The 24,716-nt window shown below is 39.4% G+C and overlaps 1 protein-coding gene across 1 annotated transcript; it reads left to right on the top strand.

The window, feature by feature from the left end:
• Positions 1-904: 904 nt before the first annotated feature.
• LOC149679406 (uncharacterized) lies at positions 905-3,217 on the top strand. The gene has a single exon (XM_089835181.1). It carries the CDS (start codon positions 1,070-1,072, stop codon positions 2,369-2,371), a length of 1,302 nt encoding a protein of 433 aa, XP_089691307.1. The 5' UTR covers positions 905-1,069; the 3' UTR covers positions 2,372-3,217.
• The last annotated feature ends 21,499 nt before the right edge of the window (positions 3,218-24,716 follow it).

Genomic DNA, 24,716 nt, shown 5'->3' with positions numbered 1-24,716 from the left:
CGTACCTTTTCAGCACCGCGGTTAGCTTCCATTTTCTGTTTAGTTTGCTCGAGGTTTTTTTCTCTAGTCGGAATACGTCATTCGTGTCTGTAAGACCTATCCCCCTTGGGATCCAATGGGAAAGGGCGAAGTAATGACGGACATGAAAAGGGTTTACTTGTCCACTGACACCGGCGTAAGAGTAGAAGTTAATGATCTCGCAACTTATACCTTCTTATAGTATATTCCTTTTTGTTTTAACCATAGCTAAGTTATTAATTTGCAAAATGTGAAAATATCTCAGGGTTTGAAATGATTCTTAAAAGGCCTATCGAATCACTCGTCGCACAGTGATACCATAATTTCATAAGACATGTTACATATGTTTCTCAGTTGTTACTGAACACTTGTCATTAAGTGACGTTGGTGAAACAACATAGATTCTCGAAAATTGACGCCTGGTTATGGCGATGTCAAAGGCTTAGTTCCGACTAAATAGGATGATGAAACTACTGCAAAACCGCGTGTAGTCAATTGACGTGTCGTTCGCGAACTAGCTCTCATTATGTCTCTAGCATTACGAAGTATTAGAAGTGTCATACTTATGGAATATTTCTTATAAACTTATGGTGATACCAACGAACCAAAATTATGAAGTAAGGTCTGCATGGTGAGCAACTGATCACCAAAACTGGTCAGGGATATCTTGCAACAGCCGACGATTTTTCATCGGAAAATTTCGTCCGAAGAGTATTTTTTAATACTATTTATACTCCTATTTTTTCCTATGAGGGATTTACATTTTTGGCTGGGCTCCCTTCAACTATAATTTTCGTGATAATTAAACTTCTTCAGAAGTGAATGATAATCCGCTAAAACTTTGGAAATTCATAACCTTTTTGAAAACAAACCGAACGTTATATTATCTGGAAAATTTGTATCAAGGAGACACAAATTAACAGAGGGTTCAGCTTTTTGTGCAAACTTCGATTTAAACTTATATTCAAGGGTTAATTTTCTTTCTGTAGAAAAATCCAAGAATGAACTTTCAACTCGATGCAAATACTCTAAAAATGATCAAGAACGTCACATGCGAAAGAGGAACGTTGAAGAGATCTTCAAATGTGATGAGTGTGACTTTTCCAGCAAAGAGAATAGTCTTTTGATCACACATCAACTTATTCACAGTCGGGAAAAACCATTCAAATGTGTTCAGTGCGAATATAAATGTTCGCACAAGAGTAGGTTGATCACACATCAACGCATTCACACTGGAGAAAAACCATTCAAATGTGATCAGTGTGAATTTAAATGTACGCAAAAGAGTGGTTTGATCACACATCAACGCATTCACACTGGAGAAAAACCATTCAAATGTGTTCAGTGCGAATATAAATGTTCGCACAAGAGTAGGTTGATCACACATCAACGCATTCACACTGGAGAAAAACCATTCAAATGTGATCAGTGTGAATTTAAATGTACGCAAAAGAGTGGTTTGATCACACATCAACGCATTCACACTGGAGAAAAACCATTCAAATGTGATCAGTGTGAATTTAAATGTACGAAAAAGAGTGGTTTGATCACACATCAACGCATTCACACTGGAGAAAAACCATTCAAATGTGATCAGTGTGGATATGCCAGCAATAACAAGATTAGTTTAATCAGACACCAACGCATTCACAGTGGGGAAAAACCATTCAAATGTAATCAGTGTGAATATAAATGTACGCAAAAGAGTGGTTTGATCACACATCAACGCATTCACACTGGAGAAAAACCGTTCAAATGTGACCAGTGTGAATTTAAATGTACGCAAAAGAGTGGTTTGATCGCACATAAACGCATTCACACTGGGGAAAAACCATTCAAATGTGATCAGTGTGGATATATATGTTCGCAAAAGAATGCTTTGATCACACATAAACGCATTCACAGTAGTGAAAAACCCTTCAAATGTGATCAGTGTGATTATGCCTGCACGCAGAAGAGTGGTTTGATCACACATATACGCATTCACACTGGGGAAAAACCATTCAAATGTAATCAGTGTGAATATAAATGTACGCAAAAGAGTGGTTTGATCACACATCAACGCATTCACACTGGAGAAAAACCATTCAAATGTGATCAGTGTGAATTTAAATGTATGCAAAAGAGTGGTTTGATCGCACATCAACGCATTCACACTGGGGAAAAAAGATTCAAATGTGATCAGTGTGGATATATATGTTCGCTAAAGAATGCTTTGATCACACATAAACGCATTCACAACAGTGAAAAACCCTTCAAATGTAATCAGTGTGATTATGCCAGCAATTACAAGATTAGTTTAATCAGACACCAACGCATTCACAGTGGGGGAAAACCATGCATTCAAATGTGATCAGTGACAACGTTAGCGCGTGGAAGTGCTTATTGATCACATATCAACGAATCCATGGTGGTGAAAAACGTCGTATGTGATCATTCTGATTTTAGGTGAGCTGAGAGAGTAGATTTACCATGTTTTACCAGACCCGTCAACGCGTTCACAGTAGAGAAAAACCCTTCTAATGTGATCAGTGTGACTTTACAAGCAAACCCTTAACTGTGATCGCATAAATATTCAAATCCATTGACAATAACTAAATATTCAAAAGAATTCTAAATGAAAACTATTAAGAAACAGTAGTGGTGGATGCCAATGTATAATGTTCATTATAAGTTAATACTACTAAATTTTTAACAATTTAAATTTTTTACTTCATACTCTGATTTTATTATAATAGTATTTTAATTGTTTGATTTTGTAACTTCGACCCATTTCATTTATTGAAAGAAAGTTAATTGTACAAGCATTTAATATTCGAACGAATATTAAAGTTCATAAAATCTATTTAAAGAAGATCAATTTTCAGATGGTAATTCAATTGAAGTAGTGCCTAACCTTGTCATATTGTGAAAAATATAGTCAATTCATCTTGAACAAATCAACGTCCCGCCGACTCGTACCAGGGAGTAAGGAACGTTAGAGGGAGTGTTGATCTAATGCTAAAAAAACCGTCATACAGTGGCAAATGGGAAAGAAAGTGGGGCGGGGGGGTAGGAATTTTTATCTCCGTTCCTCAATTTTAGCTAACGCGCAGGCGCGAGTGACGTCGTTTACTACCGCCAGCAGAGAGAATTTAAAAATTCTCTCTGCCGCCAGCGCCAGCTTCCGCTTCCATCGACTGCTGCCCCACTCGCTCTGTTCAACGAACAATCAACGTCTGTTGGGAGGAAACCGAGGCTTAATAAAAATGCCAAATTGTTTTTGCAGGGTTCCCACCAGGTCCCTAAAGTCCCTATTTCCCTACAAGGTCCTTAATCTACCCTAAAATTGGTATTCGGTCCTTAAATCACCATATTTTTATAAACCTCAGAAAAAGAATAAGGGTGACCTGAAAATGTCTTGTCTGAGATTTTAGCAGAGACCCAAATTTGCGGAGCTCGCTTCGCTCGCGCCGGTTATTTATGATTTACTTAATGTTAAATTTAATCGAATTAATTGGCCAATTTTTATAACAACAAAAACGGGTGAAAAATATTCGACTGAATTTAGACTGGTTTTCATATATGTTCGCCATGTACGTTATTGCAAATGGTCAGAGAAATTTGTTCAAGTTAGTTAGTAAACATGATACGAAAATAGTTACTTCTAATCAGAAAACCTACCGTTCCCTAAGAATAAGAATATAAACAAAAGAAAGTCAGAAATAATATCCTATTTTGTCGAAAAAATAGAAAAGAGTAATAGGTTCCTAACTGTTTGTGATATTTTCACAGAATAGATATCATTTTGCTTTACCAGTGGTCCCTTTTTGGTTCCTACTTTTAAAATTTAGGTCCCTATTTTACCCTATTTTTATCGTGAAAAGTCCCTTTTTCCCCTATTTATTTTTGAGATTTTGGTGGGAGCCCTGTTTTTGTAACGGTTGTAGGAATGATTCAAGGTATTCGCTTAAAAATATATGAAAGGAATATTCTTCCACGCGTTCCCAAAGCCAAAAACCCAGATAGAAAAATGTAAAAGATGGATATTAGCTTGTGAAAGACCGATTTCCACTAGCTTCTATTCACTTTCAATAAATTTCAAGCTTTGTTTTTAGTTTGGGAAATGGTTTGAAAACGATATTAACCATGTCGGGTCTTGTTAAATACTTAGGGTTACTTGAACAATTAAAAAACAACACTTCTTATAGTTAACCATGGCAGAAATTCAAACACGACCTTCCCCTTCTAGTTCAAAGCCGGTTTTTAAATTTGACGCATGCGCGCGGACACCGCAATGAGTCCCCGAGTCAGCGCCAGAGAGAGACGAGTTTAGCCAGGAAAGCGAACGAACGCGCCTATTCACTTTAACGCTCCCTCTCAAGTCTCTCCTCCCTGCTCGTACTGTCTCTAAACGCGAGTAGCTTGCTTCGTCGAGCGCGTGAGCGAGTGGGTTATAGCCCAGAACTTTCAATTAATTACGCAAGGCAGGGTGGGACATAATAATGTTTATTAAACTGGACATTTGGCCAGCGACCCCCCCTGGCCTGAAATAAACTGAACCATGACCATTGACCAGTTCGCGTTGTTTGCTGAATTTTAGAAGTGGATAATAAAAATAGTTGAGATAATGTCTGGACTCTGGTTAGCCTTGAATTTTCCGCGGATTTAATTTATAAACTGGTCCAGGCACTATTTAAACTGGTCATTTGCCCTGTGCCACTGCCTTATTTCCCACGCTGATTAGTAGACGCCTTTAAATATATGCCACTTAAATTGCTCATATCCGTCTCGAAGATTTCTTCCATTACAATGGGCCATGCCCACAAACTATTGAAAAGCCCCTCAAACACTTGTCCACTACTCTCTGTCTAACTCACTTCACCCATTTCTTATATATATTCAAATTCCACTCCAATAATAACAATATTACAGCCTCCATGTCTTAGTCTGGGAAACTTAACTGTCTGGTAGTCATTCTTATTGGCGCGAAAAGTGGGAGACAAAGTAGACGCCGAAAACTCCGCTCGACCATTATGATTACACTCCATCAAACTCACTTCACCATAAATTTCCCTTGACTGCACTCCAATTAACTGACAAATCGAAATTACGGAAAGCCCTCTCTCCCCACTACTCCATAAATCATAACTTCTTTATCGCATAATTACTACACATAAAACAAGATGGCCCCGGCCAGATTAGAGCCCCATCGTTTTTAAGGCTCCAGCTATGTAAAACATTTTACATGTAAAAAATGCCATAATCTTTGAAATCCCAATCGTTCCCCCGCTACATAGATCGAAAAGAAGCCCAATTTGGGCGGTAAACCGACCATCTGGAAACTGTGAAGCTATTTCAGAGAAATTAAGTAAATAAATACTAACAAGTTGGGAAACCAAAATAAACCTCCCCGAGCCGAGACGAATTTACTTTCTAAACACAGGTCCACCAGCCAATGAGAAAAACCGGAAATACATAGTTCAAATTGGCGAAATATTGCCAAGGTCTTTAGCAAAGGCTTAAGCGTTTAACATTTTCCTTTGTATCCTCAATAATTCTAATGAGGACCTAAAATGTATCACTGAAGGGTGTATTTAACTTTCGGCTCACTCTGAACCGTTAACACCTCCTATAAGAGGAGGCGAAACAAGGTCATTTCTAGTTTAAATCTAGAGTATCTTATTTCACAACCCAATCGTTTCAACACTTGTGGATAGATGAAGAATTAACATCCATATTATCTAATTAATATAAAAAATGCGATTACACTATATATAAATGTAGTAAAGCTGAATTAAAAAGTAAACACCAAATTTGAAATGTTAATATCAAAAGATGTTCTTGGAATATTAAGATGAAACAGAGCTTTATAGCTACACAACTACTTAAAGAATCGTAATGCCGAAAAATATTTAAAATATTTCCATTTAATATTCTGCAAAAAGGAAATGTTATCGTTTTGTAAGAGATCTTATCATTCTACTCGCTTTATATTAACTTTGATGTGCGTGTAGTGTTTCGATTCATTCATTACTCGTTCTATATAAACTCTCACTTGTGTCATTACATATAAATAAGTTTATCTTAAATAATTAATTAAATATAAATGATATTAATTATTTTAATCGCCAGTAAATAACTTTAAAAATAGTTAAATCGTTTAAAATAAAGTTGTTCCTATCATCTTTCGAAACTTTGCTAATATTGACGTTTAAAGTGAAGGGTACCCCTCTTGCCCGCTTTCTTCAAATTTTGGGGTATATATACGATTCGTTTCCATTATAATAATAGATAAAAACGCATTCGCGTGAACCGATGGTGGAAGCCCTGCCATTGGGAGGCTAGACGTTTCTCGTAACCCTAGCCGATCGCCGCGTATATCTTAAAACCAAACGATAACGATGGAGAAGAAGCCGAAATGGACAAAGACCTGAAGACGGTGGTGCATAGAAGCTGGTGTCAATGTGGGATTGACGAAGAACAGAAGATGGTGGTGTAAAAGCTGGTGTCAATGTGGGATTGACGAAGAACAGAAGATGGTGGTGCTTACGAGCCAGAAAGTACAGGCTAGTGTCCATGTGGGATGGACAAAGACTAGCAGATTGTGGTCCTTAGAAGCCAGTTAGTAAAGACCGGTGTTGGCAGATGAATGGTCAAATTTCCGTGAACCGCGAACGCGTTCCGGAAATCGAGTATTTGTTTGCTCCGATTTGTAAACTGCGAACGCGGTCACGTGGGGACTGACAGACAGACAGACAGACACACAGACAAAAACGGCCAGTGTTATACCTCTCCGTGACGTCATCGTCACTCGGAGAGGTAAAAAGGGGGAAAATCCAATGAAGTAAGTCGTACACTCATGAATATAGAAATAAATACTTCAACAATATACTGATGAAGTCGAGAGGAATGGCAAATCACGGCTATTCCATATTCATCGGATATATGACTAACCTAAGGACACAATTAGATTTGGAATCTACGTATCCGAATGTATGAAAAATTCCCCAAGTATATACACTCCTGAATATAGCAATAAATATTATACAAAAACGTCTTTGTTTGGACCAAGACCGAAAAAACCAACGATATGAGTGAGTTTTATCAATTGACTGAAGTTTTAGATATTGAAATTTTTCTTTAAGTATTTCTAGTAGTTTAATCCTTAATCACTATTTAATTCAATCAACTGATTTTACTCTTAATCGATCTATTCCCTCTAAATTTATTCAAAAAATTGCATATCTCCGCTTTTTCAAGAACATTTCCATTTTCCGAAAACATTTTATCATGAAATTAATTATTTTGAAGGGATTTCGTGTCGTTGCACATTAACTTGTAAGCACCTTGACGGACATTGGTTTAAATGTTAGTGGCTTGAGAAATTTTCAAGTTTGCACCAAAAAATGTTTTTTCAATGGTTACAATTTGCTGAGAAGAGTAATTTATTTTTCTCGGACTAATAAAATAATGTCGTTTATCAAAGGAAAATTAACAACTTTTGTCCCATGTGGTACCTTTTAGTAGGTAGCTCTCCTTTCATGGACGGGAAAAATATTTTATAAGCATAAAAATAACCAAAGGTTAGTGTAAAGATTCCATAAAAAGAAAAATTTCTCAGTACTGTACAATGTCATTTTATATTCTTTTCAGCGGAATTAATACGTAAATGACTTCACTTACTTTGCAGTCATCCGTGCTTGCAGTGTATGGGTGCTCTTATTAGAAATTCAGTGGAATATTACAAATATTAATTATTGATCCCTCTAAACGTACTCCCTTCAAAATAATTAATTTCATGATAAAATGATTTCGGAAAATGGAATTGTTCTTGAAAAAGCGGAGATATGCAATTTTTGAATAAATTTAGAGGGAATAGATCGATTAAGAGTAAAATCAGTTGATTGAATTAAATAGTGATTAAGGATTAAACTACTAGAAATACTTAAAGAAAAATTTCAATATCTAAAACTTCAGTCAATTGATAAAACTCACTCATATCGTTGGTTTTTTCGGTCTTGGTCCAAACAAAGACGTTTTTGTATAATATCTGTCACTTCAGTCTTAAGGCAGTAGTCAACTCTTAACAGGCTGAAAATGTCATTTCCCGTCCCTATTATCTAAGGAACCAAAAATGCTATTAGTTAGCGGTTTTGAATAAAATATAAATCGAAATCATCTTTGGTTTGTCATACATTATTGATAATGATGGCACGAGATATTAGTGAGTATTAAATAAAATTAATAGCCTTTTCAAAATCGTAAAGTTAATTTTGTAGAACTGTTTACTTCTTAAATAAGTGCATTGATTATGGCTAAAAGTGCGCCTCTTTTTAGGGTAGAAAGAAGCTAAAATACCATTTTTTTTTAGAAAATTTGTGGCAATAAACAAGATAATTAGCAATAATCAGGGGTAAAAACAAATCCAATTTAGTAAAATTTTGGAGCAGGGGAAATATATTCAGTTGATAAAACTTGATAATTCCAAAAACAGGTGAACATTTAGCCGCTCATAACAACCTAGCCTAACATAAGCTTAACCCTGTATCTAAACCTAACATGATCTATTACTTCATAAATCAAATGGGTCTTAGGTTGCCTATTTATACCCTTGATAATCTATACATATTCTTGATTATTATAATAATTTGCCCTAATATGATAAACTTACAGTTTTGGAGACTTGGGAGACCACAAAAATCCGAAATTGCGTTTTAACATATGAATGCTCACTGAGAATAGCCAAAATAAAATTAATATAAAAATTAAAAAATAATGAAACCCTGTATACCTCATATGGAAGTGTTGAATTAACTGCGCTTACTTAAACACCACTGTCTTAACTGCCAAGCGAAAACACTTTTTGTCATCTTTCCAGTAGTATTTTAAGTGTAAAACCTAGGGTTGGGAACTTAGGATATGTTTCTAGCATGAAACGAAGCAGACTAAATCAAATTCCAAAACAGAGCTGGAAATCAGCTTTTTTTATAATCACAGGGATAGATAGACTTTTTTAAGACGGAATTCCCAACGGTTAATATTTACTTCAGTCCGACTCATAGACGAGTACATAGCCCCTTCCTTCAACACGTAACCAAAAAATTAAATTTTCTTATTGGCTCACTAAAACTACGTATTGGTGACGTTGCTGACAAGGAGGGCCAATAATACGTAATTCCTGTTTACATCTGTCGCTATGACTACGACCCCTCTTGCGTTGTACCAGAGCCCACTCGATCCGCGCTCCCGGACGCTGCGCTGCTCGCGCTATATAGCGCGAGCAGCTTACGTCGTGATGCGCGTGATCGAGTGGGCTATGGTTGTACAGAAAAGCATCTTTACAGGGGTTCAAAATGAAGCTGTCTAAAAGCAAGGGTACGGAAATTATTCGGGAATTGTTTTTAATAGCAATTAAGAGGTAGGGAATTTATTGCCGGTGTTTTGGATTTGGAGTACATCTGTAAGGGTGAAAAGTGTTCGCTAATTCTTTCTAAAGCCAATCATGTCTACTATCCTCATAATTTTGTAAGCGAATTTGATGAAGTTAACCAAGGCTTAGTGAATGGCCAGGAGTTTTGTGAGCTTAGTGTTTGGTTAAAACCTGTTCGTGTTGTAATATCTATGAAGGCTTTTAAAGCATCACTACAACTTCATCAAAGAGAAATAAATCGTATTTCAAAATGTGTTTTGGTTTCAAGCCCTATGTCTTGTGTTACTTCCATTTTTAAACAATGTTCTTTCAAAAATTACAATCGGAGCCCAATCCATTCCAACTTGGCAGACGACGTTTATTTGACCCGGATATACATACAACGCCATAATGAAAATAAGACCCGCCTCTTCTTTCATACCCCCCGTCACGGGTAAGGGGGTCGTGGACTAGGACGCGCACCCGAATAACCCTGTTACCCATTCCGTCTTAAAAAAGTCTATCTATCCCTGATAATCATAAAGGACGAAAGACGCTATAAAGAGTATATTACACAGACTTACCAAAATTCAACTTAAGCCTTGGCCAAAACGAACGTCGAAAAATTACTTCAAATGATATTAAAACCTCTATTAACTGTAATTATTTACCTGAATTCCTTTTTTAGACGAAAATTGGACCTGATAAAAACAATTTTGGTTTTTAAGGGCGTTATAGTTCATATAGAAAATCCAAATAAAGGTGTTAAAGCTCGGATGAAATATAAAAAAAATAATTAGCGTTGCCTTACAGTCGTCTGCTATCTTAGCCCACTCGATCACGCGCGTCACGACGCAAGCTGCTCGCGCTCGAGCAGCGCAGCGTCCGGGAGCGCGGATCGAGTGGGCTATGCTGCTATGAAATAAACTTTCTTACTGTCGTCTGCTATGAAATAGGGAATTCGAGGCATAATTAATTAGTTAAATTACAAAAATTAGACTTCAATTATTTAAAAACTAAGCAGGTAAGTTTCTCATTTAGTAAATGCTTGTTAATTTGAAAGTATTCCGAAAACTAACTTCGCTGTAGTTTTTCCGTATCGCCTATGACAATTTCCCCAAAAAACCGGGTAAAATGAAATGCTTTTTCTATGGGACGCTAACCCTAAAAAGGTGATTTTTTCGTTTAGCATTACAAACGGGTATCAAGTCATATCTACAAGGGCCTACCGGCCCTGTAGAATTTCAATAAGGTACTGTAGTTCTAAACAAGTCGAAAGCAATGACAAATCACGGTGATCCATATTCATTGGATTTATGACTAACCTAGTTCACAATCTACGCGGCGGAATGCATGAAAAATTCCCCAACCCCAGAGAAAGTTTACTGTGGATGTTTCTGAGTCATAGGACGATTTCCCTGCTTGAAGCATTAAAGACTGCTTTTTTCTTTCACTCTTTATTTTGGGCACAAAAAATGGAAGCAATGTATTGGGCACAAATGTAAACTTATACCATATACTTATGATACTGGATGTAAAATCTACTTATGATACCGAATGTAAACTTATACCATATACTTATAATACCGAATGTAAACTTATACCATATACTTATAATACCGAATGTAAACTTATACCATATACTTATAATACCGAATGTAAACTTATACCATATACTTATAATACCGAATGTAAACTTATACCATATACTTATGATCCCGAATGTAAACTTATACCATATACTTATGATACTGAATGTAAAATCTATTTATGATACCGAATGTAAACTTATACCATATACTTATGATACCGAATGTAAACTTGTACCATATACTGCTCCATATACTTATGGTACAGAAGAACTGGTTTCTCTCCATTTCTTCGGTTAACGAAAAAAATCTCGAATTTCATATGAAAGCTTCTTGGCTATTTGGATAGCATGCTTGATTGTGGGCGGTTGGGTCGGGGTTCAAATCCCGACCCGGCTTCGAAAAAAATTTCTTCATTTAATTATTAAATTTAGAAGTCCACCTGGGATTTGAATAGTCGACTATAAGGAAGACAAGTTGGGAAACCAAAATAAACCTCTCCGAGCCGAGAGGAATTTACTTTTTAAACACAGGTCCACCAGCCAATGAGAAAAACCGGAAATACATAGTTCAAATTGGCGAAATATCGCCAAGGTCTTCAGCAAAGGCTTAAGCGTTTAACAATTTCTTTTGTATCCTCAATCATTCCAATGAGGACCTAAAATGTATCACTGAAGGGTGTATTTAACTTTCGGCTCACTCTGAACCATTAACACCTCCTAAAAGAGGAGGCGAAACAAGGTAATTTCTAGTTTAAATCTAAAATATCTTATTTCACAGATCCAATCGCTTCAACAGTTGTAGATAGATGAAGAATTAACATCCATATTATCTAATGAATATAATAAAATGCGTTTACACTATATATAAATGTAGTAAAGCTGAATTAAAAAGTAAACACCAAATTTGAAATGTTAATATCAAAATATGTTCTTGGAATATTAAGATGAAACAGAGCTTTATAGCTACACAACTACTTAAAGAATCGTAATGCCGAAAAATATTTAAAATATTTCCATTTAATATTCTGCAAAAAGGAAATGTTATCGTTTTGTAAGAGATCTTATCATCCTACTCGCTTTATGTTAACTTTGATGTGCGTGTAGTGTTTCGATTCGGATGCAATCTTCATTACTCGTTCTATATAAACTCACATAGAAATAAGTTTATCTTAAATAATTAATTAAATATAAATGATACTGATTATTTTAATCGCGAGTAAATAACTTTAAAAATAGTTAAATCGTTTAAAATAAAGTTGTTCCTATCATCTTTCGAAACTTTGCTAATATTGACGTTTAAAGTGAAGGGTACCCCTCTTGCCCACTTTTTTCAAATTTTGGGAATTATATACGATACGTTTCCATTATAATAATAGATGAAAACACATTCGCGTGAACCGATGGTGGAAGCCCTGCCATTGGGAGGCTAGACGTTTCTCGTAACCCTAGCCGATCGCCGCGTATATCTTAAAACCAAACGATAACGATGGAGAAGAAGCCGAAGCCGGAATGGACAAAGACCTGAAGATGGTGGTGCATAGAAGCTGGTGTCAATGTGGGATTGACGAAGAACAGAAGATGGTGGTGCTTACGAGCCAGCAAGTACAGGCTAGTGTCCATGTGGGATGGACAAAGACTAGCAGATTGTGGTCCTTAGTAGCCAGTTAGTAAAGACTGGTGTTGGTAGATGAATGGCCAAATTTCCGTGAACCGCGAACGCGTTCCAGAAATCGGGTATTTGTTTGCTTCGATTTGTAAACTGTGAACGAGGTCACGTGGGGTCTGACAGACAGACAGACACACACACAGACAGACAGATACGGCCGGTGTAATACCTCTCCGTGACATACGTCACTCGGAGAGGTAAAAATCTTTTCTAGCGTCGTTCAAAAATGACGAACTATACTGCCAAAGGCGGGACTGTGGCACTACTACGGCCCCAGTGAAACTAATATCCTCATCCGTAACAACTTCAGTTAATTTATATTTTTTTAGCCATACAGCTAGAAAACGGTAAATAAAAGAGGAAACAATTTCTCCAAAGAGCAAGAATATCAGAACAGTGTAAGTGATAACTGATAAAATTATTTTTATAGAGTTTAATCAATAATAAAAGAAATGCACATGGGTAAAAAATATTATAAAAGTTAAAAGGAAGATGAAATCAAGAGTTTTTTTTACCGATTCTTCTACTAATTATAAGACCACTCTACATAATGAAAATAGGTTTTGATTTTATGGATAATTTGAAATAAGCACCTCCGACCAATCGCATAACGCTTTGCATTCCTGTTAACAAAATCTTCATAGTACGCTCTACATCTCGCGCAGTTTTAGAAAAAATCTCGCCATAAATTTCATTCGACATGGAGCACGTGCCGCGAGAATTTTTTTATCAAGAAGGCAGGGTGGTACGCGATTGCCCGAAGGTGCTTATTTAAAAAAGTCCATAAAATCTCAAATAGGTAAAAAAATCACTCAACCATGGACATAAGTAATTTTAAAATTTATGATAACATTATTACTAAAATAGTATATTTTTTAAGCCTCGACTTAGAACTCTGTTGTACTAAACTTATCGATGCCAAATCTTGATTTACATTTATTTTTACTATATTAAAATTTTACGTATCAAAGGTCCTTGACAAACAGAGAAAATCGGGATATTACATCGCAGTCCAAGCAGTGTGAGTTCTTCAACTGAATGTCGAAGTCAAAAAACGATTTGGAATTGTCCCTTGAAAGAAATATGGAGAACGATTCAATTATAGAATCTATGGAAGCACAGGAATCTAAAAATAAGTGTCATGAAAAAGGAAATATTGAAACGAGCTGCGCTACACCGGAAATGACCCCGGTTGATCTGGAAAGCGACTTACCGGATATATCGCCTGAACTTGAAAACGATACTTCAGTGTCCAACTTAGATGCCCTTGAACCTTGCACGTCAAACTATTCGTCTGCTAGTTCGAAAATTGGTAAGTAATTTTTATTCTTAAATAGTGTGAGTACCTGAGAGAGTCGTACTGCTACCGTGTTGGAAAATAAGCTTGAGCAATATATCCACTGACACTGGTAAAGAGGGTGATTTTGAAAAGTCCATCAATTATGAGGGATCGTGTTTATTGGGAACAACTGAGTGGAAAGTATCAATGAACATGGGGTGTACAACATTTGGTTACAGATATATGCCCCACCCCAAACATTGGCCATTAAAACAAGGAAATATCCAGCAATGAAGAGTACGACTTTTGTTATGAATCCGATCTAAATAGTTTTTTATGAATGTAACTCTTAAGCTTGTTAATCAATAGTTTTTTATGTATGTAACTCTTAAGCTTTGTTAATGTAATAATAGTTTTTTTTGGCCTATTCTATACTATTTAAACTAATACTCCCTAAAGAATCGGGGTCTTGGTCCGTGGGTCACGATCGGTGATAGTTGTTTGTTTGTTCTTTTATTAATAAAGTCATTTTATTACATAATGAGTTGTCGAGGTAAAAGTTCTTAACGTTTTGAGTAACCGACAAACTCAACAGTGGCGACGGAGGCGAGATATCGGCCTTGGGCGTGAACTCTACATTACCTTCTTCTAGTAATGCCCCAGTAGCACAATCGACGTTGGGCCAACGGAGTCGGTTCGAGGTCCAACCAACACTGACGTAAAAGCGTCGGTAAACTTTCATTTCGACCGTCGAAATGTCCTATCCGTTTAAGCGTCGGCCCGACTTCCGGCCATAGAAATTTTTCCAGCACTTTAACCGACTCTAAAAAGTAAGCGTGTCCAGCTCTTACATTATCAAACAAAAAGTCGGCTTTGTTATCTGGTTATGGTCGGATTATTAATCTAATTGCGGTCGGCTTTATCGACTGTTATTTGTCGGATTTATGTTTGTTTGTGGTCGGCTTTATGGCTTTTTTATGGTCGGCTTTGCAGCTTGTTTATGGACGGCTTTATGGCTTGTTTAGGGTCGGTTCTGCGATTTGATTATGGTAGGCTTTACGACTTGTAATGTTCGGCTTTACGACTTGTTTATGGTCAGCTTTACGACTTGTTTATGGTCGTCTTTATGGATTGTTTATGGTCGGCTTTATGGATTTTTTCTGGTTGGCTTTACGGCTTGTTTATGGTCGGCTTTATGGATTTTTTCTGGTTGGCTTTACAGCTTGTTTATGGAGTGTTTCTGGTCGGCTTTATGGATTGTTTATGGTCGGCCCTATGGATTGTTAATGGTGGGCTTTTGGCTTGTTGATGGTCGGATTTAAGGCTTCTTAATGGTCGGCTTTAAGGCTTGTAGTTACTGTCTTCTTAACACCACTTTCATCTGGTCTTTTGTCGCATGGACACCAGTCTCTACTTACTGGCTTCTAAACAACACCATCATCATCTATTATTTAGTCCCTCCCACATGAACACCAGTCTACACTTACTGGCTTCAAAATACCACCATCATCTGGTCTTTTGTCCATCCCACATGGACACCAGTGTGTACTTCCTGGCTTCTATTCCTTCATCATAGTTAAGGTTAAGATGTAAGCGGCGATCGGCTAGGGTTACAAGAAACGTCCAGCCCCCCAATGGTGTAGTTTTCACCAAAGGTTCACGCAATTGCTCTGTTCTTATCTATTACTAAGATTCGAGACCTTATGTACCGATTTGAGTAAGACAACAATAGGCGTATGCTTCATTTCAAACGTCAATATTAGTCTAGTCTTTCAATAATGTTCAATAGTTATTTTTGAAACGATGTAACGCGCAATAAGCTTAATAACTATCGAAGAAAATATAAAATATTAATTATATTTATCTTTATATTTAAGATAATCTTAAACCGTTGATACACTAGTGCACCTTGTTAGCAGTTTGCCTTGTCTTCATAATATAAAATGAATATATTGAAATATTTTTAAAAATTACGATTCCTTTAGTAGTTTTGTAGCTATAAAGCTGTTTCATTTTGATATTCCAAGAATCTTTTTTATATTATTATTTCAAATGGTTGTTTATACTATACTAGCCGTTACCCGCGGCGTCACTCGCGTGTAATAAGAACTTCCATCTAAAATGATATAAAGAATGTGTAGATTTTACTGATGACTAATATTTTTGTAGCACCCTTAGCCACCCTAGGAGCGAAGGCACTCGGCACAGTCCGTCAGCCCGTCGGGATATTTTTTATTACTTTTCACGCGGACATTATTCCATAAAGAAGGGTTTTTAAGTTTTTGGCCGCCATTTAAAAAGATGGCAACAAATCGAACCCAAAAGACCTTTCAGCCCGTCTATAGGTTAAAGCAAACCAGTGTACTAAATTTTTGTGAAATCGGTTGAAACGCGCGCTCTTAATTGCATCGAGAATATTTTTTACATTTCTGGGCGCCATTTTTCAAGATGGCGGCGGATTGGAAAAATCTTTCTTAGTACGCGCCTACTACTTATGAGTAACGTTCCTGCAAATTTTCAGCCTTCTAGGGCAAGCGGTTTGGGCTGGGCGTTGATTATCAGTCAGTCTGTCAGTCAGTCAGTCAGTCAGTCAGTCAGTCAGGACTTTGATTTATATAGATATAGATTGCTTAAATAACTGGTATTTCAAAGTTTTCTAAACATCCATCAAGTGTACAATACCGCGTATTTGTATGCTTGGTTTGCCTAAAATTGCAAATGACCCAATTTGGGTTACTGCAATAACCACACATTTTTAGCGTTTGAAATAACCCCATCCCAAACTACAGGGAAATATTTATCCAACTGCTACTTGGTTATTTTTTTAACCAAATTGTAGTTAAAATTCAAATAGTCCAACTCATTCAACCCATGAGTTTTAAGAGTGTACCTAGCTAATACCCCTTAGCTTTAAGAGTACGCTACATCATGATCTCGCTTAGCAATATCAAGGGCAATAGCTTATGCTGCCTACTCAATTCTCTCTGGTCGCACTCAGCCGTTTAATCCAATGACATAGGAATGATAATACCCTCTAGACCCCCAATTGAATAGGCTTAAGCTGAAGGCCATGTTGAAATTTTATATAGGTGACGTATTTCCGAGCATTTTGACACGTGATTAGAAAGAGCGCGACTTTTTTCCTTTGGAAATGAAGAAATAAGCTTAAAAGACATTGTCTCGAGCGTATATTCACTTCGCGATAATTTCAGTCGCGCAATTGGGGGTCTAGAGCTAGGGTGTTATAATTCCTATGTCATTGGTTCAATCAGCGCCAAACTTTATATGCCTACCTCTCTTAAGTTACTTTGATAAAAACGCATTTTAGTTGGTAAGGAGTTGAGCAGCCAACATAATCCTTCATTACATTAACCGACTTAAAATGTAACTATCAGCCTACTCTATTCTACTGTTCTCAAGGCCGACTGCAAAGCGGAGTTAGCAACTGAAGTTGGATAAGAGTCGGATTTCCGTTGTAAGTGCCAACTAGACCATAAACCGACGAATCTACCTCGAACCGACTCAAACGCGGAAGAAGCTTCATTATAACGAAATTTGAAATGTTTAGTATTGATAGGTAGGTAGTCGGATATGCCGACCTCTCGACCCTTGATATTAATTAGATAAAAACCCATGCTAGTTGGTAAGGAGTTGAGCAGCCGACCTAATCCTTCCTTACACCAACCGACTTAAAATGTAACTAACAGCCAGCTCTATTTGTTTGTTCTCACGTCCGACTTCAAAGCGGAGCTAGTAACTGAAGTTGGATTAGAGTCGGCCTTTAGTTGTAAGTGCCGACTAGACCATAAACCGACGAATCTACCTCGAACCGACTCATACGCGGAAGAAGCTTCATTATAACTAAATCTGAAATCTTTAGTATGATCGGTAGGTAGTCAAATATGCCGACCTCTCGTACCTTGTTGTTATTTTGATAAAAACCCATGTTAGTTGGTAAGGAGTTGAGCAGCCGATCTAATCCTTTCTTACACCAACCGACATAAAATGTTACTATCAGCCAACTCTATTTGTTTGTTCTCACGGCCGACTTCAAAGCGGAGCTGTTATCTGAAGTTGGATAAGAGGCGGACTTTTGGATAAGTGCTGACTAGACCATAAAGCGAAGAATCTACCTCGAACCGACTCAAACGCGGAAGAAGCTTCATAACAACGAAATCTGAAATGTTCAGTGTGATCGGTAGGCCGTCGGATATGTCGACTTCTAGACCCTTATTGTTATCTTTTATTTGATAGAAACGCATTTTAGTTGGTAAGGAGTCGAGCAGCCGACCTAATCCTTCATTACATTAACCGACTGAAAATACAACTATCAGCCAACTCTACTTTATTGTTCTCACGGCCGACTACAAAGCGGAGTTGGCAACTGAAGTTGGATAAGAGTCGGATATTAGTTGTAACTACCGACTAGACCATAAACCGACGAATCTACCTCGAACCGACTCGAACGCGGAACACTCGTGTTACTGGGGTGTCTACTCTGGAAGACCTCTTGCGCGTACTTATCAAGCAGAATGCGGAATCGGGGAAGCGTCACGACGAGCTACTTGATACTCTGCTTCCTCGCACTACGGGCTTGCAGGATAAGGATTCTGTGGTCAGCCCACCGCGTTTCAATGCCATCGACGTTCCTCTTTTCAGTCCGGAGGACGATGGTTCCAATTTGGATCAATGGCTTAAGCGGTTCCAGTACTCTTTGGATGTCAATGCCCCGACTATGGATGACGAAACTAAAGTCAAGTGTCTCCTTGCCAAGCTGTCGATGGAAGCATTCAATGAGTATGACAAGTTCTGCTCTCCCAAGGAGCCGACAGATTTCGACCTCGACCAAACAATTACACACCTGCGCAAGCTCTTCGGTAAAACGCATACGCTATTCATCGAACGGTTTAACACCATGCGTATTCAACGAAGCTTGGACGAAGACTACGCGCGCTATTTCAACCGCGTCAAGTATCAGCTTAAACGTTTTAATTTCGGCGACCTCACGGAAGAACAGTTTGGGATTCTGATTGCTCTCTCTGGGTTATCTCGACCTGAGGACGAAACTATTCGGACACGGATTCTGCAACGCTTAAACACAGAAGCCTCCGTGGCGCTAGAATCAGTTATCGAGGATATCCTAACTGTGGTAGCCACCAAATCCGAGCAGACCGTGTTTCAAGACCGCACGGCCCGACTTAATGTTGTCCAGTCTACCACTAAGCGTCCAAAGGGGAAGCCATCTCGAAGCCGTGCGCGGTCTCGTGCTCCACGGTCCGGCTCACCGACCAGCTCCGCAAGCGGAAGTGGATCTCTCAAACCACCACCCTCTCCTTGCTATCGATGCGGGGAATTGCATTGGATCCGGGACTGCCCCTATACACATAACGTCTGTCACAAGTGCGCCAAGGAGGGCCACTTGGAAAGTCAATGCGAGAAGTGGCGGATACATAAACAATTCCCCAGGAGGTCCCGCAGACGGGTCAATTGCCTCGCGGTTCCAACGTTACGCCTCAACTCCGTTCAGGGGTCAAGACTAATCACGGGGAAGATCTTAGTCAATGGAGTGCCTGTCGAATTCCTTATGGATAGCGGTGCAGAAGCTAATATCATTGATGAAACGACTTACGAAGCTATAGGAAGGCCGTCACTGCAACCCTGCGAGGATGTTGGCCTCCTCTTTGATGGAACTACTGCTTCCTTCCTTGGAAAGGGTCTGGCGACGTTTCAACTGGGTCCCATCAAAGCCAAACAGTCGTTCTTTCTGGCCAAGAACGGAGCCTTAAAACTTCTAGGCGTAGGAACACTGGACGTGTTCGGGCTCCTTGATCAACTACGACGACCGTTCCAGTCTCTGAACCCTTGCATGCTACAGCGGCAGGAAGATGACCTCACGTCCCTGCGGAACGACTTCCCGGATGTCTTCGCAGATGGCTTAGGCCGCTGTACGACAGTAAAAGCCAGTCTAGAGGTCATTGAGGGGGCAGTGCCTGTTTTCTGTCGGGCCAGGCCAGTCCCATACGCTTCCCGGGAGGTGGTAGATGCCGAAATAGACCGACTACTTACTCTGGGCGTTATTACACCTGTCGATCACACCGAATGGGCAGCGCCAATTCTGGTAATACGGAAGGCGAATGGGAAGACACGACTCTGCGTTGACTACTCCACGGGGTTGAACGAAGCTCTTCGACCAAACCATCATCCACTCCCATTACCGGAAGATATTTTCTCCACTCTCAATGGCGGTCAAGTATTTTCCCAACTCGACCTATCGGATGCGTATCTCCAAGTCGAGCTGGACGATCCGTCAAAACGTCTATGCGGAATCTCTACCCACCGCGGAATGTTCCAGTTTCAAAGGTTATCCTTTGGAATTAAGACAGCTCCAGCTATCTTCCAAAAGATTATGGACAACATGCTCGCCGGGCTACCCTTTGCTGCGGGTTATTTGGATGACATCATTGTGGCAAGCAAGAACGCCGAGGATCATAGAGATCATTTGCGGCAGGTTCTTTCAAGGATTCAAAGTTTTGGTTTCCGTTTGCGCCTGGATAAATGCTCTTTGTTCAAGCCTTCAATTAAGTATCTGGGCATGATAATCGACAAAACGGGAAGAAGACCAGATCCAGCTAAGATCGACGCTCTCACTCACATGCCAGAACCTACCGACGTTCCTGGGCTTCGCGCATATCTGGGCATGATCAATTACTATCAGGCCTTCGTAAGCAACATGCGTCAAATACGGGCGCCACTGGACGCGTTGTTGCAGAAGTCCCAACCATGGCACTGGTCCCCACGTTGCCAAAAGGCGTTTGATGATCTGAAAGGGATCTTACAGTCTGATCTGCTTCTCACGCATTATGATCCAACCCTGGAAATCATCGTAGCCGCCGATGCGTCTGAACAAGGAATTGGGGCTGTTCTGCTTCACGTCTTCCCGGATGGGACCGAGAAAGCCGTAATCCATGCCTCACGGTCGTTATTACCAGCCGAACGTAATTATGGGCAAATCGAGAAGGAAGGCTTAGCGCTGGTTTTCGCCGTCAAGAAATTTCACAAAATGCTTTACGGCCGGCATTTTACCTTACTTACGGATCACAAACCTTTGGTTTCTATCTTTGGCAGCAAGAAGGGAGTACCTATACACTCTGCTAATCGACTTCAGCGCTGGGCTGTCATCCTCCTTGCGTATGATTTTCGCATTGAGTACCGCGGAACGACTATCTTCGGTCAGGCGGATGCGTTGTCTCGCTTGATATCATCTCAGAAGTCGACAGAAGACGAGGTCATTATCGCCCACATACAAGTTGACTCTGATATGCGGGCAACCATTCGGCACCTCCCGTTGACTTATAAGGACATCCAGGCCGCCACTAGAGCTGATGATCTCCTGCAACGGGTCATGCACTTTACAAAAACCCGCTGGCCAGATTCTCGATCCTTGGGGTTCGGCAAAGGCAACGACGAGCTTCACCAATTCTTTCGTCGACGTAATCAATTGGCCATACAAGAGGATTGTCTTCTATTTGATGATCGTATTGTCGTCCCGAAGCTGCTCCAACGAAAAGTTTTGGAACTTCTCCATAACGGACACCCTGGCATTAATCGTATGAAGTCCTTAGCTCGACGCTACACGTACTGGCCATTCATGGATCAGCAAGCTGAAGAATTGGTCCGTTCCTGTGCCAAATGCGCTCTAGCAGCCAAACTACCGACCAAAACTTCCCTCAAGTCTTGGCCTAAAGCGTCACGTCCGTGGGAGAGGATCCACATAGACTATGCAGGACCACATCATGGGGACTATTTCCTACTGGTCGTGGATGCCTATTCTAAATTTCCGGAAATCTTCCTAACGAGGTCTACAACTACAGACGCTACGACAAAGATTCTAAGAGGCCTTGTCGCTCGTTATGGACTTCCAGACACTCTCGTTAGTGATAATGCTCCGCAATTTACCTCAGAAGCCTTTGCTACGTTCTGCGCAAGTCACGGCATTCAGCATGTCTTTTCGCCACCGTATCATCCACAGTCAAATGGCCAAGTGGAACGATTTGTGGATACGTTTAAACGGGCTCTACTGAAGCTTGAAGGCCAAGGCAAGGTTCAAGAGCTGTTGGAAGTTTTCCTTACGACGTACCGGACTACGCCAAATGACCGTATTCAAGGTCAGACTCCTGCGGAACTATTCCTTGGACGCAAACTCAGAACGTCCTTGGACCTTCTTCGTCCACCGGCCAAGCACGTCGCTGTCCGTGACATGGAAATGGAGCGCCAGTTTAACCGACGACATGGGGCACGTCTTCGCCGTTTTAATGCTGGTGATCTGGTCTGGGCAAGGAACGCCTTAGTACCCACTTGGACTGCCGGTCGGGTAACAAAATCCCGAGGGCTCGTGTATACGGTTCAACTCCAGGATGGAGTTTCTCGTGCCTTTCATGCAAACCATCTTCAGCATAGGGCTGAGGCAGAAGAAAGCAGCGACCCTTATTCCATTATCATGGATTCGTTCCAATTAACACCATGTACGGAACCGTTGGAAGTCACGGAAAACCCGGAACGTCATGTTCAATTTAATTTGCCGCACGACGCGGTCGACGAGGATCCGGACACCATCCCGCACCGGTCGGGCCGCGAAGTTCGCAAGCCATCGCGTCTTCAAGTCAATCCGAGCCAGCGATGCTATACCTAATCTCGCGCTTCGCTCCCTCGAGAAAGGGAGATGTTATGAATCCGATCTAAATAGTTTTTTATGAATGTAACTCTTAAGCTTGTTAATCAATAGTTTTTTATGTATGTAACTCTTAAGCTTTGTTAATGTAATAATAGTTTTTTTTGGCCTATTCTATACTATTTAAACTAATACTCCCTAAAGAATCGGGGTCTTGGTCCGTGGGTCACGATCGGTGATAGTTGTTTGTTTGTTCTTTTATTAATAAAGTCATTTTATTACATAATGAGTTGTCGAGGTAAAAGTTCTTAACGTTTTGAGTAACCGACAAACTCAACAACTTTAATCCGAGTAACCAGCTTGTTTAGAACTATCAGAGAATTTCAATAACCTTCAATCTAAGTTAGATTCAAAACCATTCACTAGGTTGTTAATGGCACATGAAAACGACTGTCGTACCTTTTCAGCACCGCGGGCAGATTCCATTTTCTGTTTAGTTTGCTCGAGGTTTTTTCTTTAGTCGGAATACGTCATTCGTGTCTGTATGACCTATCCCCCACGGTATCCAATGGTAAAGGGTAGAGAAATGAGCTGTTCTTTAATAACTGGGGCAACTAGAAAATTATGAAGCCAATATAGTAACGTAGATAATAGATCTACGCAACGTTGTACTAACAATAGTATTTGGACATAACGTTAACAAAATTAATTTTGTCTGTTTTCCATCGAATAAAATGAAAATGTGGGGAATAGTTTTTGATAATTCGAGGCAGAGTGTAATTCTGAAGCCAGTAAAGACAATTTTAACTCAATATTACGATAATTTTGGTTAATTTTAGCATTTCAAAATGTGTTTTGATCCTAACTTAGCTAGACCAAAATGGATATATATACTAAGCCAAATTATCTCTACGGCACCGAGCTCAGTGTCCTAAGCTTGGAGCAGGTAAATCAGTGTTGCCAATGTGCGGGAAATTTCCCGTTTTGCGGGATTTTTCGATGGTATTTTGGCTTTGGCGGGAAAAAGGTAGTTTTTTGATAAATCAATCGATTTGGCGGGAATTTCAATGACCGTGGGGTTTTGATCATATTTTTTTAAACATTAGGTAATATTTTAATCATTTGGCTTGGCTTATCCGATTTTTACCAACGACCAAAAATGTTTCCTTCATAGTTTTGGTCCCCCAAATGGGACCTTTCTTATAGTTTAGTATTTAGCGCTTCTCAGGCAACACCTTCACAATGCTTACTTAAATTGTAGTGCGGCTGAAAACGTAAAACTTACGTCAATTTTGCTCTAAAAGGGGTTGCGGGAAATAATGACCGTCGGCGGGAAATTTTGGCTCGTCAGGCGGGAAATTGACAGTTTGAACATTGGCAACACTGAGGTAAATCCTGCTGCCTCGAAATCGAGGCTTTAACGGTCTGGAGCAGTGTTTCCACTTTGCGGCGAAAAAGACCGTTTTCGGCGAAAATCTAGTCTCTGAGTACCAAAATACTGAAAAGCGGCGAAAAGGCGAAAAAGCGGCGAAAACTTTATTTAGATTTTTTTTATGGTTCAGTTCTTTTCATCACACATTTTTGCTCAGTTTTTATAATATCTAGTAGGCTATGGGCTCAGGGTCTGATTAGGCTCACATTTGTGGTAGTGATTGGTGAATTTGGTGCCATTGCTTGGCGGTCTTAAATTATAATGGGACGCAACAAGCGTGATCGATTTGGCTCAACTTGGCTACGCTTTGTGTTTCTCTCAAGCACAGCCAACTCCATCGCGCTATAAAAGCCCCTTCAAACAATTTTTCCTATGTAAATGCGCGTATCAGGAATTTTCGGCTTTTTAGCTCGAAAAATAAAAGGAGTCAGCTTTTAACATGATCGTCTATGGGAGGAACACCATTTTTTGACCCTTATTTTAAAAATTTGGTTCATATTTCTTGAAATTTAAATGAGATGTGAAAATTAAAAGCGCAAATTGCTGATCTGGGCTTTTACATAGCGTTTGCAGCCTAACCCTATAGAGTGGGCTGTGGTTGGACCAATATAAAGAGAAAAAAATTACGGGATTTTTTGCGGCGAAAATCTACTACAGATGGGGCGAAGAAC

This window comes from Phalangium opilio, unplaced genomic scaffold (genome assembly GCF_054372755.1).
Source record: "Phalangium opilio isolate 3A_F unplaced genomic scaffold, DU_Popi_V2 ptg000041l_1, whole genome shotgun sequence".
Lineage (NCBI taxonomy): Eukaryota > Metazoa > Arthropoda > Arachnida > Opiliones > Phalangiidae > Phalangium > Phalangium opilio.
This window is presented reverse-complemented; position numbering and strand designations above follow the sequence as displayed.